The sequence below is a fragment of the Somniosus microcephalus genome, chromosome 17 (assembly GCF_052327205.1).
Source record: "Somniosus microcephalus isolate GS21.2 chromosome 17, FLI_Smic_1.0, whole genome shotgun sequence".
NCBI lineage: Eukaryota > Metazoa > Chordata > Chondrichthyes > Squaliformes > Somniosidae > Somniosus > Somniosus microcephalus.
The window spans coordinates 16,899,171-16,920,961 of NC_141003.1; the positions used below are offsets into that span (position 1 = coordinate 16,899,171).

Genomic DNA, 21,791 nt, shown 5'->3' on the forward strand with positions numbered 1-21,791 from the left:
CCAATGTAGGTCAGCGAGCACAGGGGTGATGGGCAAATGGGACTTGGTGCGAGTTAGGACACGGGCAGCAGAGTTTTGGATGACCTCAAGTTTACGTAGGGTAGAATGTGGGAGGCCAGCCAGAGTGTGTTGGAATAGTCAAGTCTGGAGGTAACAAAGGCATGGATGAGGGTTTTAGCAGCGGATGAGCTGAGGCGCAAGGGTGGAGACGGGCGATGTTACGGAGGTGGAAGTAGGCGGTCTTTGTTATGCTGCAGATATGTGGCCGGATGCTCATTTTGGGGTCAAATATGACACCAAGGTTGCGAACAGTGTGGTTCAGCTTCAGCCAGATGTTGGAGAGGGAAGGAGTCAGTGGCTAGGGAACAGAGTTTGTGGCGGGGACAGAAAACAATGGCTTCGATCTTCCCAATATTTAATTGGAGAAAATTTCTGCTCATCCAGAACTGGATGTCAGACAAACTGTCCGACAATTTAGAGACCGTGGAGGGGTTGAGAGAAGTGGTGGTGAGGTAGAGCTGGGTGTCGTCAGTGTACATGTGGAAACTGACGCTGTGTTTTCGGATGATGTCGCCAAGGGGCAACATGTAGATGAGAAATAGGAGGAGGCCAAGGATAGATCCTTGGGGGACACCAGAAGTAACGATGCGGGAGTGCGAAGTGAAGCCATTGCAGGTGATTCTCTGGCTACGGTTAGATAGATAAGAATGGAACCAGGCGAGTGCAGTCCCACCCAGCTGGACGACGGTGGAGAGGTGTCAAAGGACGGAGTGGTCAACCGTGTCAAAGGCTGCAGACAAGTCAAGAAGGATGAGGAGGGATAGTTTACCTTTGTCACAGTCACAAAGGATGTCATTTGTGACTTTGATGAGAGCAGTTTCGGTACTGTGGCAAGGGCGGAAACCTGATTGGAGGTATTCAAACATGGTATTGCAGGAAAGATGGACACGGATTTGGGAGGCGACAACACGTTCAAGGACTTTGGAGAGGAAAGGGAGGTTGGAGATGGGGCGGTAGTTTGCAAGGACGGAGGGGTCACGGGTTGGTTTTCTGAGGAGAGGGGTGATGACGGCAGATTTGAAGGAGAGGAGGACAGTACCTGAGGAGAGAGAAGCGTTAACAATGTCAGCTAACATGGGAGCCAGAGAAGGAAGTTGGGTGGTCAGCAGTTTGGTGGGAATAGGGTCGCAGGAGCAGGAGGTGGGTCTCGTGGACAAGATGAGCGCGGAGAGGGCATGAGGGGAGATCGGAGAGAAACTGAAGAAAGATGTGAGTTCAGGGCATGGGGGGAACCTTAGAGGAAGTTTCGCCTGATGGGCTAGGGGAAGGAAGGGAAGTGACAGAGGCAGCTGAATGGATGGTCTCAATCTTGGAGACAAAGAAGTCCATGAGCTCCTCACACTTGTTATCGGAAGTGAGGGTGGAGGAGACAGGGGAGAGGGGTTTAAGATGACGGTTAGCAGTAGAGAATAGGAGCCGGGGTTTATCTTTGCATTCCAGAATGATTCTGGAATAGTGAGCAATTTTGGCAGACGAGAGCAGGGCCCGATACTGCTTTATTTAGTCCAGCCAGGTCTGGCGAGGAATGGCTAAACCAGTTGTCCGCCACATCCGTTCAGGTCTGTGTCCTTTGGACTTAAGGGAGTGAAGATGAGGGCTGTACCAGGGGGAATGGCCAGGGTGAGAGAGAGTAACTGTTTTAATAGGGGTTAGGGCATCAAAGGTGGTGGTGAGGGCGTGGCTGAGCAGATCGGTGGCTGCAGAAATTTTGTGGTGAATGGAGGGCCAGAAGCTGAACAGTTGGGATTTTGTAAGTGCCGTTGTAAGAGAGTTGGGAGAGTTTTTTCCAGGGGCGGACACAGAAGGAAGTAGGGTTGGAGGGGGTGGAAGGGGGATGTGGGTGGAGAGCGATACAAGGAAGTGGTCAGAGATGGCCTTATCTGGATGCGAGGCCACGAGAGATGGCAAGGTCGAGGGGGTGGCCGTGAATATGGGTTGGGGAGTTTACATGGAGGGAGATATTAAGGATAGAAGGCGAGTGAACTCAGAGGAGAGAGAGCATGATGAATTGAGATGGAGGTTGAAATCACCGAGGATGAGAAGTCGTTCAGTGCAGAGGCTGAGGGAGGAGAGCAGTGAAGATATCTCGGAAATAACATTTTTATGGTACTTGGGTGGGCGGCAGAGAACAAGAAATTTAAATGAGAGGTGAGCGGGGTGGAATAAAGTGAGATGCTCAAAGGAGGAGAAAGTGCCGGAGGAGTAGGGGGACAGACCAAGGTGTGATTTGGTGATGAGAGCCACACCGCCACCACGGCGGTCTGAGCGGGGCAAGTGGTGGAAGGTATAGCCAGGTGGGGAGGCTTCATTTAAGGGTAAGGTGTCATCACTCCTCAGCCAAATTTCCGTCAGCCATGATGTCGATGCAATCATCCACAATAAGCTCATGATGGCAAGGTCCTTGTTCGTAAGTGAATGGACATTCTGGAGGGAGATGCGGAGAGGGTTGGTGATGGCTGCCCCACTGCCAGCATCCACAGGGGTTGCTGCTCGTAAGGCGGCAGTGACGAGTGCCTCAATAGGCCCTTCGTAGGATGCCAAGAGAGGCACCGAGGGAAGCTGTGGGCTTATCTAAGAATGAGTCAAGCCTGGGACGGCGGCCGGAGAGTAGGAAGGTTGAAGAGTAATGAAGGATTGGGGTAGGGATTTGGGAGGGCAGAGTATCTGAGAGAGGAGAGGTGAAAGGAGGCATGACGACAGGAGAGAGCGGTCAGGGAGGGATAGAGAGAAAAGGAAAATAGGGGGGAAAAAGTGGAATGGCTTGGGTCAGGAGCGGCAGCCAAAGTGCGCACGCAAATGGACACATGGGAAAAGCTCAGGTTACATAGGCCTGTTTAAATGTAATAATTAACGGAACACATATTTCCTGGTAGCAGGGAATAGGTTGGGGACAATAGTAGGGAGGGAGACCAGGGTCAAAGTCAGAGGTCCCATGGAAGGACAAGCCAACGTGAGCAGGATGGGGCCAGTATGGAGCATCGACGAACCGCTGTACAAAGCAGGTGAGTGAAGTCTAGAATCTATTTGAAGGGTAGAGAGTTCGAGGATGGAGGTTGTTGCCGTAGGAATGAGAGTCGATAGCGATGCAGAAAGATGGTGGCTAAATTGACACGAGTTGGAGGCCACCGTAGAGCAAAGCGGTGGAGAAAATGTAAAACCACAAGCCAGCGACCAGCAAAGCTGAAAAGCAGTTGAACGAGTCACTGGACAGCAAGTGGAGCAACAGTTGCTACCTACAAGCCAGCAGAGCTGAAGAATCAGTAGAACCAGTTCAGCAGAGACAGAGCCGGAAGTTTAAAGGTAAAAATCTTTTTGCAGCAGAGGTAGAGACACAGCAGGTACACACACAGGTTGACGTAAGAAAACTACTAGGCACTTGATCTGAGTATTAAACAAGGCTTTAATCAACTGTTTTACAACATGGAGTCTAGTTGTGTCCTTCACTAGTTCCTTTGAAGAATGTCCTGAACAAGCTGGGCCTGTGCCTGAGTATACTCTCCCTGGACAGCGCCACCCGCAGGCCGCTCAGTATTATTTCATAAGTCCTTCTTTCATGAATGACTGATTCATGTCACAGGTACATACGCACGTGCACACACACATATATACACGCGCACACACACACGCACGTACTGACACACACACACACGCGTACTGACGCACACGCGTACTGACGCACACATGCGTGCACACACACGTACACACTGGTACTGACACACACACGTGTGTACACGCACACACACACACTGACCCACACGTACACACAGGTGTGTCATACTCCCAAATTGTGTTACGTTTGATTAGAGATTTGATGATGAAGTTCTGTTTCCAGCCTATTTGAACTGATTGTGTGATACGCTATCAGTCATTACATTCATGAAACTGGGAAATATCCTGGAGACTGTTAAGTCTGTGAGTTGTTCAAGTAATTAATACTCAGACTTAATCAGTAACAATAAAACAGGTCTTTACTGGTTGGAGGTAGGGACTATTCTGAATACAAGATTACTGCACAGTGCTTATATACCGGTGTGTTCACCCCCGGTATTACGTCTACAGCAGCCTGAGAAAGTAGTACATCTCTTAAGGTGGAACAGGCTTAAGCTCTCTTAAGGTGGAACAGGTTACATACACAACACTCCTCCCTTCTTAGCTTTATAGTCATCCCCCCCATTTAACATAACGTAATAACATATATACATGTATAACTTCATGTTTAACGTAACATATCACAGATTCAGTCTCTGCGGAAAACAGTTCACAGATTCAATCTCTGTGGTGTAGTCGGTTCACGTTACTCATTCAATAGTCCTTTCATGGATTTAACAGCTTGAACTTCCGAACTGATTTGGCTCCGTTCGGAGGGACCACGTGTGTGATCTGGTAGAGGTGATAATGGTTCAGATGGGTCATCTTCTGTTTTTACTTTTCCTTTTCTGCTTCTTGGAGACTCTCTGGGCTCCATTGTCAGCTGCCACAGCTGCCAGCTGCATGCGCAGTTCCTCCTTCTCTTCCTCCTTTTTTCGTAGTAGAGCCACCTTCTCCCGATGTTCCGTAGACTTTCGGTGCTCCTCCATGATTTCTGTATGGTGGGAGTCGAAGTTACAAGTTGGACAGGACATAGTAATATTCGGAGTCGTCCGACAGGTCAGCGAGAGGGTCGTCTATTTCCTCCATACCCAGCTGGACGTTAGCCAGCTCTTGTTCCAAATCCAGACATCTTTCCTGAAGAGACTTCTTCATGTGTACCTCTGCATCCAGCTTTTTCTGGGCTTTCAGCAAGTCGTTTACTAGTGACCTCATTTGTGATTTTAATACTTCAACTTCCTTTGGAGATTGATTGATCGGACTATGCAATCCCTCTACCGGAGCAGCTGTTTCAGCGGTCTGTTGTTCTACATTGACGTGAGTCAGCGTACGTTTGGCATCCAATGGCTGCTCTGTTGCAGTCGTTTCAGTCTGTGTCGTCACATCAGCCATCTCAATGACTTTTGAGAGCTCCGAACCCTTTTCCTTTGAAGATCGCAGCTCGTGTTCAAGTTTTTCCCATTTCAGAGTCTTGTCCCTCAGCATATGAAGGAGTTGGCTGACCGTTAACTCTTCTGACACCAGATTATGGCACGCACCTTCAGAACCTGAATCAGCTTTGATTCGTTCGGCCTCCTCGCGCAGATGGTTGGTGTGCTCCTGCTCCATTTTCTCCATCAGTTGCTTCTGTTGCCTTTCCAGATTCTCCCACTCTGTAACAAAGAACTTTTTTATTTCATTCATCTCTTGCTCAAAACGGCGAATCATTTGTTCTAAATGCTGTTGTAGTTTGAAATGGAGTTGAGTTCGAGCCCAGTGTCCCTCAAAAATGTGCATATCAGTAGACTTGACAGACTCAGAATTCTCCGTTAAACTATGTTGTTGTTGCTCAGTGGAATTCTGTGCTGAAACTTTGTCTTTTGCACATGGGTTGGTCTTACCATCATCAGTTCTAGAGTCTGGGCTGAAGTGTTAAGTCTGTGAGTTGTTCAAGTAATTAATACTCAGACTTAATCAGTGACAATAAAACAGGTCTTTACTGGTTGGAGGTAGGGACTACACTGAATACAAGATTACTGCACAGTGCTTATATACCGGTGTGTTCACCCCCGGTATTACGTCTACAGCAGCCTGAGAAAGTAGTACATCTCTTAAGGTGGAACAGGTTACATACACAACAGAGACTTGATCCATTATGTGTCCATTATTTTTATATTGTATACTGTGCATGTTCTGGGCAATTTGTTTACTTATTGTGGTAGCTTTTTTTTGGTGATGGATTTGGGGAAATGTGTTTAATAAACATCAATGGTCCGGCTGATCTGTCGTTGATGTCCAGTGCCAATGATGGATTATGATTGTGGCATAATGATTGCAATTTACGGAGTAATAATTCGCAGTTTATTACCAGTTAGTGTACATTACAATTAAATAACACCTAGTGATTTCTTGGTTGTAATCTTACCTGAAGTCTTGATTATATACATAGTAATTAGACAAACGGAAATCAAAAGCAGTATTCTCTATGTCCAAACTAATCCAAGTGTTTGTCATTAGTTAGTACACAACTGTAGAATATGGGAGGCTGTTTCACTTTAATAAACCTTTAACATAAACACTAGCTGATCTTCTGTGGCTTTGCACACAAGATCTAGTGTAGTCTTCAAGTAAAGTGAGGTTAGCGAGGGGTGGAGGACCAGGGAATCCAGACATTATTCCGTCCCCATCTTAAAGCCACATATTCTATTCTTATTTTTATATTTCTATTACACATTTATAATGGGAACTGTTTGTATAAACAACTGTTCAGTACTGGGGAGGGACAATGGAGATTAGCTGCACTGGAGGGAGTTGTGTGGTTACACTGGGGGACGGTCCCTGGGGTTTGGTTACACTGGGGGTCGGTCCCTGGGTTTGGTTACACTGGGGGCGGTCCCTGGGGTTTGGTTACACTGGGGGACAGTCCCTGGGGTTTGGTTACACTGGGGGTCGGTCCCTGGGTTTGGTTACACTGGGGACGGTCCCTGGGGTTTGGTTACACTGGGGGCGGTCCCTGGGGTTTGGTTACACTGGGGGCAGTCCCTGGGGTTTGGTTACACTGGGGGTCGGTCCCGGGGTTTGGTTACACTGGGGGCGGTCCCGGGGTTTGGTTACACTGGGGGCGGTCCCGGGGTTTGGTTACACTGGGGGACGGTCCCTGGGGTTTGGTTACACTGGGGGACGGTCCCGGGGTTTGGTTACACTGGGGACGGTCCCGGGGTTTGGTTACACTGGGGGTCGGTCCCTGGGTTTGGTTACACTGGGGACGGTCCCGGGGTTTGGTTACACTGGGGACGGTCCCGGGGTTTGGTTACACTGGGGGTCGGTCCCTGGGTTTGGTTACACTGGGGACGGTCCCGGGGTTTGGTTACACTGGGGACGGTCCCGGGGTTTGGTTACACTGGGGGTCGGTCCCTGGGTTTGGTTACACTGGGGGTCGGTCCCTGGGTTTGGTTACACTGGGGGTCGGTCCCTGGGTTTGGTTACACTGGGGACGGTCCCGGGGTTTGGTTATATTGGGGGCGGTCCCTGGGTTTGGTTACACTGGGGACGGTCCTGGGCTGTGGTTACATTAGAGGTCCGGCAGGTGTATAATGGACGGCCCATCCACTACTGCCCATTTTCCACCACTGCCCAAAGTTAAGATGAGTTCCTCTGTGTGTGACTCGCTCCGTGTCTGGCAACTGTTAGTAAGTAGAATGTTTACATTTTCTAACTGTCAACGTAACACAGCTGATAATTAGTTGAGAAATATGAGGCTATTTGCTTCAAAATTCAAATACTCTATTTTGAAAAATGAACTCTAATTACAACAAGGATAGGGACTGTTTGTCTCTGAGCTTTGTGAAGTTTATAGAACACCAAACAAAAGCTACATAGGATGTATAATCAACAGGTTCACTCACACACGCGTACAAACACAACCCCCTCTGCTTTAAAAAAACACTCAATGTATATTGTTCCTAAATAAAGATCTTGAAATTTGTCCTTTAGCATGAGGTCCAACAATTTTGAAAACCTTTGAGAAGAAATTGGTAGAAACTAAAGAAAAATATCCCATCAGGACAGCTCACTGACTGGTATTGATATATCCTGGGGATTCAGTACAATGCACATGCTCAGACTGGACAATCGAAATTCAGTTCAGAGTCACAACTTGGGCAAAAATATCAGCCCAGAAATTCAGGTCGGGGGCTTCCCGTGGGTGCAAGCCTCCGACCATCACTTACCTAGCGCGCCGGCCGTTGAGCTGTGGGCCCGCGTGGGATTCCGATCCTGGGCCTGCTCCAACTGATGGCATGCAGTGCTTGCGTATCCCAGGGGCGCAGTTAGTTCGATGTGTCCCCTGGGATCACGTGGGCCATGGAGAGCCAATGGTAGCAGGGAATGCTTCATTCATAAATTTGACAGGAAGAGCTGTCAAACCTATAAATACTATAAGCCCCAAAACATAATTAAAACTTCAAATAAATTTTTTTTAATCACATTTTTAAAATAACTATAAATTACATTAAAAAATAACTATTTTAAACAATTTACATTTTTGAAAAAATTAATTACATTTTCTAACAGGGCTAAAAATAAACTTCCCTTTCTTTAAAGTATTTAAAAATAATAAACCTGTGGGGAAAAAATGTTTTAATTTTAATTAATTCACCACTTACCTTGTTAAAAGCAGGCCTTGCGCCTACTTTTTAACAGTGTAACTGCTGGAGATTTATTCTCCCGGAGAAACCTGTAAAAAAACATAAGTTCGATGTGCACGCGCTGCCTCTCCGGCGCACGCGTTCCACCTGTCAACCCCTTCTTTCAAGGGAACGGAAGTTCCGGTTTCCCGCGCATGCGCAGTGCATGCATGAAACCGGCACTTTCGTTGGGCCTACGCATGAGTACCCCATGCGTACTCACCCGTGGAGACCCGAATTTCTGGGCCATCAAGTCCACGCCCAAGCTTTTTAGAGAAGCTGACGTCGTCAAGTAAAAACCTTACTGACACAAAAGACAATCAATGTTCAATGAATGTCAGCCGTGACTCAGTGGGTAGCACACTCGCTTCTCAGTCAGAAGGTTGTGGGTTCAAGTCCCACTCCACGGAACTTCAGCACCTAAAGTTAGGCTGACACTCCAGTGCGGTGCTGAGGGAACGCTGCACTGTCGGAGGTGTCGTCATTCAGATGAGACGTTAAACCGAGGCCCCGCGTGCTCTCGGGTTGACGTAAAAGATCCCATGGCACTATTTCGAAGAAGAGCAGGGGAGTTAGCCCTGGTGTCCTGGCCAATATTTATCCCTCAATCAACATAACAAAAAGATTGTCTGGTTATTATCACATTGCTGTTTGTGGGAGCTTGCTGTGCGCAAATTGGCTGTCGCGTTTCCCACATTATTTCAGTGACTCTACTTCATTGGCTGTAAAGCGCTTTGGGACGTCCGGTGGTCGTGAAAGGTGCTATATAAATGCAAGTCTTTGTTTTTCTTAAATTCAGTCACCTTGTTATGTAGGTACATTTTGGGGAGGGAGGGTGGGGGGAATTTATTGTGTTTAAACCCTTCTTTCGGATATTAGAAATTGAAGTTACTGAGGGACGAAATAAATAATTTCTGAAGGGATTTTGAGTGATTTGCGGGAATCCAGTGGCCAGATTGCACAAGTCAAGCGACAAGATGACATAGGCAAAACCCTTTATCACTGTGGACATAGCAATTTATAATTGGAGGGGGAAGGGAGGGATGGTCGACTTTAAAAAGTAGCATAAACATCACAACATGAAGTCAAGTTGTGCAGTCAGGAATGTAGACATAAGATACAGATAATTGCCTTGAATGTCATTGTAATGTGCGGTGACATTTATCATTAATTACTGTCGGGGTAAATTTTCCCATTGCCTGCTCCCGGGCTAGAGCCTCAGTTGCTGGAAGCATATACAGTATCGGCAAATTGCCCGTGCGGAGATTGTAATTTCTTTGATGTGCACCTGTGATTTCCTGATGTCCACTCCCAGGTGGATGAGATTCTGTGTGGGAGTACGCAGTCAGAAGATTGAGCTCGTTTAAGTGAACCTTTGGACATTTCTCCCCTCATTGTTTAAAAGCGCCTGACAACGAATGTACGATATACCATCGCCTCTCCAAATCCCCCCACTCCCCCCCGAGGCAAAGTGTATGTGGTCAGGTCACGTGCACTAGATATTTTTTCAGTTAAACAACCTGAGCAGGGAGACTACTTTACCTAACTAGAGATCTGATGCTTATAAACGTTGTCATCTTTGCCTCTGGGATGTGGTTCGGCGTTTTATTGCTAATGTCACTGTGCCACGTGTGTGGGAAGAATATTTTATAATAAGACCAGATTCAGAACCGTGGAGACGTGCAACCACTAGAGTGCTATGAGTAACGGTGTATATTATTGTATTTGAGTCTGCCAATATACATGTTAGTGCAGTTTTTGGAAATATGAAGTCCAGAGAATGTTGCACCAACTCTACAAAAACCAAATGGGCTAATTGATAAAATAAATACAAGTGTGTTATGTTTACATACCGACTGCCTCTTGCCTTTGCCAGTTCAGCTCTTCTTGAATTTTGACTTGTTTGTCTGCAGTTTGCACAAGGTAGTTTCTTGCCGTAGCTTAATATATCTGGATAAGAATGTTTAAAAAAAACTTGCATTTTATAGCGCCTTTCTCGTCGTCGGGGTGTCCCAAAAGATTTCACAGCCAATGAAGTACTCTGAAGTGTAGCCATTCCTGTTTCTTGCTTTGTGTGCCAGCTGTAGCACACTTGCCTCTGAGTCAGAAGGTCATGGGTTCGAGTCCTACTCCCGAGACTTGAGCACAATGGGCCAGAAATTCCAGGCCAGAAGCGTGAGTACGGTCGGGTTACTCACGCATCTGGCCGTTGGAAATGCCGACGTTCAGCAGGAACTGCGCATGCGGGGAACGCCGGCATTTCCAGACCCGAGGTCTATTCACAGCGCGTGCGACTGCACAGGCAGCGCTTGCGCAGTGAACTTTGTAGATTTCACTGATGGATTCAGTGAGGGTAAGTCCCTAGAACTTACACTTGGAAAAAAGCAAGTGTAAAGTTGTTCATTGGCTGGGGAAGGAGATATATTTTATGGAGGAGCTTATGAAATGCAATATTTAGGTTTGGGAAAGGGAGGGAAGTTATTTTAAGAAATTTTAAGTAAGTTTTAAACTTTAATTTTTTTTTTTTTAAACGGATTTTCAGAACGGTAGGTAGAAGGAGCAATTGTGGCTGTGTGAATGGAATGTGAGAATGAGTTATGTATGTATGTCCACATATATTCCTTTACGTATATGTATGTATGTTTTATATTCCTTTACTAATGTGTATGAATGTATATTTTTAATTATGATTTTCCAATAAGTTACTTTCTCTGAAAGTCATAATTAAATAATACATTCATACACAAGTAAAGGAATATATACATAACACGCAAAGGAATATATACAGACATACATACTTTCAGAAACTCCACGATAAGAAATATCTTCCTCCGCAGCCTCTGGAGCAACTGTACCCATGCTTTTTTCATGTGTAAGTTGTAATGACTGGACCTCACTGAAAGCATTAATGAAAGCGGCGAATTATACTGCGCACGCGCTGCCTGTGCAGTCGCACGCGTTCTGCCTCTGAACCCCTTCGTTCAGAGGACAGGAAATGCCGGTTTTCCCCACATGCACTGTGCATGCTGAAAACCGGCATTTCATCCGGCCAGATGCGTAAGTACCCCGACCGTACTAGCGCATTTGGAAGGGAATTACTGGGCCAACATTTTACATGTCAATAAAATAAAAAATTTAACAATTGCACGACTTGCCCCCTCGCATCTGCGACTGAGGGTCCAAGGAGGTGCATTGCGCAAGAGGTCATCATCGTACGTATCCTCACACTGTTCCCTTTGGAGAACTGTATGAAGTGGTGGAAGGATTTATGGCCGTGATTAACGCTCATTCCGTGACCGTAACCATCTTTGAACCAGCCATTAGGGTGGTTAGTCCTATGGCGGGAGGGTTTTACGGGCTCCCGCAACCCATCTGAGGGGGGGGGGGCGCCACCAACACCCACGGACGCAAGTATCCCGCTGGATGTCCACCCAGAATTTAAAGTTGGAGCTCCGACTCCACTTGCCGGGACTGTCTGGAGTGGGGTTCAAAACCCTACTACTTCTGGCCCAGCGGCGGGGATGCTTACTGCTACGCAAAAGGCCCACTCCGCACAAAAGGTGACACCCATACGTTTCCTGCGCCTTTTCCCTCCCCGTGACTGGAGCCCTATGCTGCCATTTCACGTTGCTAATTGGATTGGGCCTTTGTCATAGCGGTAGGATCCCCGCCGCTGGGCCAGATCAGGGTAGGGTTTCGAACCCCGCTCCAGACAGTCCCGGCAAGTGGAGTCGGAGCTCCGGCTCTAAATTCTGGGTTGACATCCAGTGGGATATTTGCGTCCGTGGGTGTGGGTGGCCCCCCCTCCTTGTATAGCTTGTGGGAGCCCGTAAAACCCTCCCGCCATAGGACTAACCGCCCTAATGGCTGGTTCAAAGATGGTTACGGTCACGGAATGAGCGTTAATCATGGCCATAAATCCTTCCACCACTTCATACAGTTCCCCAAAGGGAACAGTGTGAAGACACGTATGACGACGACATTGCTAAATAAATAAATGGAATTAAAAAAATTCTTTTAGGGCTTTTAAAAGTCTTTAAATTGCTTTAATTCTCTTTAAAACTACTTCAGATTACTCAAAATAATGTAAACATTTTAAAAAGTTTATGAAAGTTACCAAAACCTTCAAAAAACTTCCAAAAACCTATTTAAACTGCTGCTTTGCATGTAAAAATCCTTAGCAGCTTGACAGAAACATTGGGGGCGTGTCCAGTGAAACTGAGACCTCAAGGGGCGTGTCTCACTTACACTGCACGCTCCTGGCTTCGCGCTGGCTGCACTCCTGGGCGGCGTGACGTCATACGCTGCTCGGGAATGTGCTTTCTATTTCTGCAAGTTCAGGCGTCCCAGAAGCTGATCGGCACGAGCGCGGGGTAAGTGCAAATACGGGGCTTGCACGCGCTGCAAGCCCCGTTCTGGAATTTCTGGGCCAATGTCTAGGCTGACCCTCCAGTGCAGTGCTGAGGGAGTGCTGCACTGTCGGAGGTGCCGTCTTTCAGTCAGCTCTCTCAGGTGGGTGTAAAAGATCCCATGGCACTATTTTTGAATAAGAGCAGGGGAGATTTCCCTGGTGTCCTGGGGCCAATATCTATCCCTCAACCAGCACCTACAAAAACAGACTATCTGGTCATCATCACGTTGCTGTTTGTGGGAGCTTGCTGTGCGCAAATTGGCTGCCGTGTTTCCTACATTACAACAGCGACAACACTTCAAAAAGTACTTCATTGGCTGTAAAGCGCTTTGGGACGTCCTGAGGTTGTGAAAGGTGCTGTATAAATGCAGTCAGCCACGGAGGAAATCGTCCGGCAGCGACCAACAGGTGAACAAATGCGTTCCTCCTCCTTTGGCTTCTGGGCCACAGCTTTGACCCCAGACTTACACAGAGGGCCTCACGTTTGTTTTAGCCTGGCGTCCTTTCTCCGCATCATCCAACCTGGCACCGATAAATCTCACACACGCCCGAGATTGCTGTTGCTTCAGCCCGTGCTTGGTGCTGGCGTGGGGGGGGCAGGTACAATAGTGAGAGGCAAAGCCAACGTGCAAGGGTCATGTGAGGTACAAAGTTCCCTTTGCGCCACTTCCACGGTGTGATGTAACCCCAACACAGTTGTTCAACTCCTGCCAGTTGTGTCACCTATAAACCTGCTTCCCTTTGCCCCTGGAGTTGTGAATAACTGTACAAATGAGGATACAGTGGAACATTGAGTGCTATCTGCAACGGGGATTCAGGCAGGTCATAAAACAATGAAAATCTAATTCGAACTGATGACGGAAATCGGCCCCAGGTGAATTATTTATAAAGCGAACTAGACACATACCATATACAACAAACCTGATCGATCTTGTGAACTGTTCTCATTTTTCAAAATGATATAATGCAATAGATTTCCTTGGTAGCTTTTAAAATGTCCACATTTCTTTTCTGCATGACATCTGTCTTTTTGTGCATAACTTTAACTTCCCATCCAATTAATGGTTAAATGATGCGGACAGCTTGCATGAACTTGGCTTGATCGAGGTGCTTAAAATGATAAAAGGATTCGATAGGGTAGATACGGAGAAACGATTTCCTCTGCTGGGGGAATCCAGAAGAAGGGGGCACAATCTTCAAATTGGAGCCAGGCCGTTCAGGAGGTAAATCAGGAAGTACTTTTTCACACAATGGGTAGTCGAAATCTGGAATTCTCCCCCCAAGAAAGGCTGTGGGTGCTGGGGGCCAGTTGGAGCTTTCAAGACTGAGATTGATAGATCTTTGTTGGGAAAGGGTATGAAGGGACATGGAGCAAAGGCGGGTACATGGAGTTGAGGTACAGATCAGCCATGATATCATTGAATGGCGGTACAGACTCAAGGGGCTGAATGGCCTCCTCCTGTTCCTATGCTCCAACTAATAGTTTTTGTTCAATCCATTGTTTGAGACTTCCTTTCAGTTATGCCCAATTACCCTATTTGTGAGGGTTTGCAAGCATCATGGTCCCTCGCTGGGGGTCAGTGCCAGCTGTGTAACTGGCCATCAGAAGGTGGACAAGAGCAGCTATTCTTGACTCCCACTTTGATTTTTCCTCCCCTCTCCATTGGAAAGTGCCTTCTTGGCTCCCCCTTCCCACGACCCGACTGAGATAGGGAACTCGCCATGTTGGGAATTTATCACCGGCTTTACTGTTCCATGGCCCAGCCTGTTTGGACACCTGCATGCAGTGACCATTAGCGACAAGGTCAAACTAAGGAAACACAGTGGTGATTCCACCGTCTGACGTTTCGAGTGATGACCGCAAGGGACTGCACCCCAGGAAATCTCGGACGCGCGGCTCCGGTTTCACGAGGTGCGGGCTCCGAGCTCGCCAATCTCTTATCGGGAGCCATGGGTCGCACAGTCGCTCCTTGCAGGCAATCATTCCTAATTTGCTGTATTCACCAGAAAAGAACCTTAAAAAAAAACTGTGAACTGTTCAGTTTTACAAGGATGCTACCAGAATGGAGAGGATGCGACTGAGGAAAGATTGAACAGTCTCGGGGCTCTTTTCTCTGAAGAGGAGACCTGATGGGGGCCTTTAAAATGATGATAGGGTGGATGTGGAGAAATTGTTTCCACTTGTGGGGAAGACCAGAACAAGGGGGCATAAATATAAGAGTGACTAACAGAACAAATAGAGAATTTAGAAGGAATTATTTACAGAGAGTGGTGAGAATGTGGAACTTGCTGCACACGGAGTGGTTTAAACCGAGAGCATTGATGTATGCGTCAAGCCTCCCCTTGATTACATGAGGGAGAAGGGAACCGAGGGATAGCTGGGCAGGGTAGGAAGAGTTATTTCGAGTGGGAGGAGACCCGTGTGGAGTATAAATACTGGCATAGACCAATTGGGCCAAATTTCTGTGCTGCCGACTCTGTAATATTGCACACACCAACTTTTCAAAAGATTTAAAGCTGGTGTTTCTTTAACCTTTTAATATATTTTTTTCTTCTTTTCGTCAAGGCCACAGATCTCGAGATTGAATTGGTTGAAGCTTCAGCAGAGAAGCCGGACCCTAACCAGCTTGTGTTTGGGACGGTGTTCACTGATCACATGCTCATGATTCACTGGACGGCAGCCAGAGGCTGGGAGAAGCCACAGATTAAACCGCTGCAGAATCTCTCGCTGCACCCCGCAGTATCGGCGCTCCATTATTCAGTGGAGGTGAGTTGGCGGAAGGGAATCCCTGCCTTTATTTCGCTTTGATTTATTCAACGTCAGCTGTGGCTCAGTTGGTAGCACTCTCGCCTCGGAGTTGGAAGGTTGTGGGTTTGAGTCCAAATTGAGCGCATAATCTAGGCTGACATTCCCAGTGTAGTACTGAGGGAGTGCTGCACCGTCAGAGGTGCCGTCTTTCGGATGAGATGGTAAACAGATGAGACGTCTTCCCTCTCAGGTGGGAGATCCCACGGCACTATTTCGAAGAAGAGCAGGGGAGTTCTCCTCGGTGTCCTGTCTAATGTTTATCCCTCAACCTACATCACTAAACCGATTATCTGGTCATTATCACATTGCTGTTTGTGGGAGCTTGCTGTGCGCAAATTGGCTGCTGTGTTTCCTACATTACAACAATGGCTACACTTCAAAAAGTACTTCATTGGCTGTAAAGCACTTTGGAACGTCCTGAATTTGTGAAAGGCGCTATATAAATGCAAGACTTTCTTTATGGCAGTAGAGCAGTTTTATTTTTGGGGCTAATTTGGGGTTTTACGCAGGCCGGTTACACTGTAATCGCTGGTCTGGGGCCACCTCCAGCCAGGCAGAACCATCGCCTCTGCATCTAGTCAATCGCACGGCCCTCTCCCAGACAGGTCTGTCAGCAACCCAGACACAGGCTGTTAACGGTCCTGCCCGGGAGAGGGCTGTGCGACAGACTAGACGCACGGCTGCACAGAGCTCACTCCAAACAGTTAAAGTATAAATGTTGATAAAACAGGAACTTGAGATTAGTTGGGTTTACACAGTGGGCCAAGGGGTCAGGACCCTCTCCTAGTCCCAAGAGTACCTTGTGGACCAGGTGTGACACCGCACCAGATTTACACTGCATGTGGTGTCAAGCTGAAGTGGTGTGAGGCTAGTCCCTCCTCAAGGAGTCTCGCCCTGGAGTCAGATAGGACTTTGACTTAAAATAGGTAAATACAGTAATAGAAAACTTAATCAGAATTCAAACATACTTATTTTTCAACTCTGGACCAGAGTTGAGGAATAGGTTTCTACTGTGTTAGGCCCTTTGAGCTTAACCAGCTAGGGTGCTACACACCCTACCTGACATCAGCAGTAACGGGGCTTTAAATATAGACTGAACTCCTCGTGCAACCCGAATAACACGTGCAGGTAGTTACTTTTACTATGAGATGGACACAGGCAACTGCTTTTCCTTGGTGTCGGGTGATGCGCCGTATGCTGGTGATCTGCGACTATCGAACTCTTTTTTTCCCCCTGCCGGCCCCCCATGGTTTACCCATTCTTGACCACTCAGCTGCTGAGGTGAGAGCCTGAATCGGTGCCGGGGAGATCAGGATCGGTGCCGGGGAGATCAGGATCACGTTACTCTTAAGGCTGACGCCCTCAACAGACCCAATACCACCAGAGACCCATACAGCGCTTTACAGCCACTGAAGTACTTTTTGAAGTGTAGTCACTTTTGTGATGTAGGAACCCTCTGACCAGATAATATGTTTTAGTGATGTTGGTTCAGGGATAAATATTGGCCGGGAGACCGGGGAGAACTCCCCTGCTCTTCTTTATGCCCACCCGAGAGGGCAGACAGGGACTCGGTTTATTGTCTCGTCTGAAAGACGGCACCTCCGACAGTGCAGCACTCCCTCAGTACGGAATTGAGTGTCGGCCTAGATTTTGCGCTTAAGTCTCTGAAGCGAGACCTGAACCTACGACCTTCTGATTCTGATGTGAGTGCTGCTCACTGAGCCACGATTTGCCAAAGATGTTTTCAAGATGATATATATAACGCCAAAACATTCTCGGATCAGAGTGAATTTAACAATGCATTTACATGTTGTATGGCAAAGATACAAATTTCTCTTAATTTGTACCTGATACGTTATATGCAGGAGAGATATGATTTGACTGTTAAATCGGGGTTGCTAGTTAAATGGCTCTGTGATTGAACTTGTTAATGTTTTGATTCAGAAGACCTGTTAAGTTACAGTTAATATTTTGGAGACTGTATGACTCTGAAACAGTAATTGAACAGTGTGACAGACATTGCCCTGAAGGGAGCCTTTTCCTGGCTCTCTCCGGTTGTACCTGAGAGCCCGGCATACCGCCAGAGACAGATCACTGCACACTCTTGTGGCTATTACCCAGTACTGCATGAGTGCGGCACCACTGGAAGAAAGAAAGAACTTGCGTTTCTATACACCGCCTTTCACGACCTCAGGACGTCCCAAAGCGCTTTACAGCCAATGAAATACTTTTGAAGTGTAGTCACTGTTGTAATGTAGGAAACACGGCAGTCAAATTACGCACAGCAAGCTCCCACAATCAGCTGATGGAGAACTTAACCGAGCAAGATTTTGTGGAATCTTAACTGACCTGTAAAATAGAAAATGGAACTCTACAGAAAATCAGACCTACAGTGAAGTGCCTTACTTAGGCAATTCACAGACAACTTTTCTCGCTTAGCCAGGAAGTCTCCTGAAAATGATGTGTTAACTGGCCTCTCGTTTCATCTGATGTTTCCCCCACAGCTATTTGAAGGGATGAAAGCGTATCGAGGAGTTGATGATAAGATTCGCCTGTTCAGACCCATGCTGAACATGGAGCGGATGCTGAGATCCGCCGAGAGAGCCTGTTTGCCTGTGAGTAGATGGGCAGGTGTGCCAGCATTTTCCTTAACAGATCGATTATGATGAAGCAAACGTGTGGATCGTAACTTAGCAGCTCCTTGTAACTCAGTGTGTTTGTCTTCTGTAATGCAATGCTCGATCCACCGGTTGTGCGATCTTGTTAATCAATGTATGGTGTAACCAGCGCATAGAACTTTAATTACAGCTCCAATTGTCTGTATTTACAACTTTGCATTCGACATCTAACAACATAGGAACAGGAGTAGGCCATTCATACCCTCGTGCCTGTCCCATCATTCAGTTAGGTCTGTACCTCGGCTCTGTTTACCCACCTTTGCTCCAGATCACTTGTTAACCTTACCTAATGAAAAGCTAGCGATCTCCGTCTCGAAAGCTCTAATTGACCCCACAGCCTTCTGGAGTTCCAGATTTTCACTACCCTTTGTGCGGAGAAGTGCGTCCTGATTTCACTGAATGGCCCGGCTCCAATGTAAAAGTCGCGCCTCTTCGGATCGAATAGTTTCTCTGTATCTACCCGATCCAATCCTTTTGTCATTTTAAACACCTTGATTAGATCACCCCTCGGCCTCTAAACTCAAGATCTGAACACAGAATTACATAGAATTTATAGCACAGAAACAGGCCATTCAGCCCAACTGGCCTATCGTCCAAGTCTCTCGATGCTCCCTTTTTGCGCCACAAGAGATTTTAAAAGCATAAACATGCTTGTTTAGAAAAGTCAACTGTTAAGTGCTTTCCTGCAGACGAGTAGCCTCAGTCGCTGTATTCATTCTTCGAAGCAATCTTTAGTAAGATTAACTATGCTTCCATGGTTAATGTGTATTGCGCATTAATAGTTTCTGCAGCTGGCCGATTAGTTTTTATGATTTTTTTTTTCCTGTTCAATTCATGAGCAAAAGGAACTTTGTTTGAATAAGTGTTTCCTTTGCCAGAGCTTCGATCGAGAGGAGCTGTTGGGGTGCATCAAAAAGCTGGTGGAGATAGACAAAGATTGGGTGCCATACTCAAAGTCTGCCAGCCTCTACATTCGCCCAGTCTTCATTGGAACAGAGGTGAGAACATCTGGTCCTGTGTGTGTGCGTTTGCTAGTCCGTGTGCGTGCGCATGTGTGTGTACGTGTATTTGTGCACGTGTGCAAATATTTGCACTTGTGTGCTTATGTTAGGGTTGTCAACCCTGTCTCCAGGAATGAAAAGTCAATCTCCCAGACACTGCTGTGAGCAACCCAGGAGAAAAGTCATGGAGGCATCGAAAAAAATGGTGCGTCTTTTTCATTTTCTTTGAACACTTTCATTTATTAGTTATAAAAACATCAGAGATTGGTAAAAACGCTGTTTGACTGCGAATCAGGAGTCCTCCAATCAGGTAACGAAGAATCTGTTCACTTTCCATGCGGCCGTGGGAAGGCGGTGTGTCGCGAGGGTGGGCGTGTCCGACCAGCAATGGCCGGAGCATGGGAGCGGAAGGTCATGTGATGAAACCTCCCGGACACATCCAACTAGAGTTGGCAGCCCAGTGTGGCACTGTGTGTGTGGCACTGTGTGTGTGTGTAACACTGACGCTGTGTGTGGCTCTGTGACTGTGACACTGTGTGTGTGTGTCACTGTGACAGTGTGTGTGGGGTGACAGTGTGTGTAGGGGGCACTGTGTGTGTGTGGCACTGTCTCTGTGCGACACTGTGCAACTCTGCGTGTGTGTGGCACTGTGTGTGAGAGACTGGGTGGCACTGTGTGGGTGACACTGTTTCACTGGCTGTGTGAGAGAGAGACTGGGTGGCACTGTGTGACACTGACACTGGCACTGTGTGTGTGACACTGACACTGGCACTGTTTGTGTGACTGGCACTGTGTGTGTGACTGGCACTGTGTGGCACTGTCTGTGTGACACTGAGTGTGGCACTGTGTGAGAGACTGGCACTGTGTGAGAGACTGGCACTGAGACTGGCACAGGGTGGCACTGTGGGTGACACTGTTTCACTGAGAGACTGGGTGGCACTGTGACACTGACAGTACGACACGGACACTGGCACTGTGCGCGTGTGGCACTGTGTGACACTGGCACTGTGATACTGTCTGTGTGGCACTGAGAGACTGAGAGACTGTGGCACTGTGTGTGACACTGGCACTGTGTGTGAGACTGGCACTGAGAAACTGGCACTGAGAGACTGGCACTGGGTGGCACTGTGTGGGTGACACTTTCACTGTGTGTGACACTGAGACTGGGTGGCACTGTGTGACACTGACACTGCGACACTGACACTGGCACTATGTGCGCCTGTGGCACTGTGTGTGTGTGGCACTGTGTGATACTGTCTGCGTGTGTGTGGCACTGAGACTGTGGCACTGTGAGAGACTGGGTGGCACTCTGTGCGTGTGGCACTGTGTGTGTGGCACTGTCTCTGTGTGCGACACTTTGTGGCACTGCATGTGTGTGACACTGGCACTGTGTGTGGCACTGTGGCACACTGCGTGTGTGACAGTGTGTGGCACTGTGTGTGGCACCGCGTGTGTGTGTGTGGCACTGCGCGTATGTGTGGCACTGCGTGTGTGTGTGGCACTGCGTGCACAGCAAAAGCTCCGTGGCTGTGAACAGAGACCGACGCAGCTCTTGTTGTGACCTGGGCAGGTGCTGAGTGGTCACTGCGGTGTTTGATAGCCGATCATTCAGAGAGAGGAGTCATGCTTGCTGGAGCCTGGGGTGCCTCCTGATGCCGGGTTAGAGGGACTTGGATTAAGCCGTGTACCCACTCTCTTGGCCACAGGACGCCAGCCCAAGTGAATGAAGAAAAGGGGATAAAAATAACGGGAGCACTCCCCAATATATCCCCGACAGAAAAATCAACAATTTTGATTAATATGGGGATTGCTCAAACTTCATCGCTTGGTCCAGAGTTCCAATTACCGTGCGAGTTTGAGTGAACAAAATTTCCGTCTGTGATTTCTGTCTTGTGTTATTATACTGTAGATCCAAAGGACTAAATTCCAAATAACCCTTTAATTTCGTGACCCTTCCCGTCCCGGGTGAGCGCATGGTTTTGGGTGGCTGGAGGGTGTTTATATTGTGTGTGGGTCAGGCTGGATGGGCCAGAGGGCCTTTTGCTGTCTGTCATTGTTCGTATTGCTCCTCGTTCATAAGCTTTATTGCTCCAAGTGTAGCGCCTGGCTGAAGAAGGCCGAATGGCCTCAGTCAGGGTGGTGGCATGTGCAGGTTGTGCGAGGCGGACTGTTCAAACCGGAATGTTTCCTTCCTCGGCCCAGGATTGAAGCCGGGACCTTGAGATCCTCAGTCTGACGCGCTATTTACAACCCTGCTTCCCCAATGTTGAGTTTCTTTCCTTCTCCTGTCTTCGGCTGACGTGTTGAGGCCAGTTTTTAACCCCCGGGGCAGTAATCTGTCCGACCTGCTGTAGAACCCACTCGATTTTCCATCCTGTTGAGATCAGCGGTTTTTACAACAATTGGCCAATCCGATCCGCTCCGCCAGATTAGAGTAGGGTTGCCAACTCTGGCCGTATTCTGGAGGCCTCACCACTTGACCTCCCATCTCCAACCGCCCCGTCCAGTCAAACAGCTTTTTCCCCATCACCAATAATTTTATAAACAAAAAGTGTTCAAAGTAAATGAGCGATAAACACA

The 21,791-nt window shown here is 47.7% G+C and overlaps 1 protein-coding gene across 3 annotated transcripts in view; it reads left to right on the plus strand.

Annotated features, from left to right (window-relative positions):
- Positions 1-21,791, plus strand: part of bcat1 (branched chain amino-acid transaminase 1, cytosolic) — a 69,536-nt gene that overhangs the window by 9,985 nt on the left and 37,760 nt on the right. For all 3 annotated transcript variants that reach the window (XM_086009981.1, XM_086009982.1, XM_086009983.1), the window contains 3 exons: positions 15,290-15,490; positions 18,037-18,147; positions 19,089-19,208. In XM_086009981.1, coding sequence (XP_085866107.1) covers positions 15,290-15,490; positions 18,037-18,147; positions 19,089-19,208 — 432 coding nt within the window. The remainder of the gene's footprint in view (positions 1-15,289; positions 15,491-18,036; positions 18,148-19,088; positions 19,209-21,791) is intronic.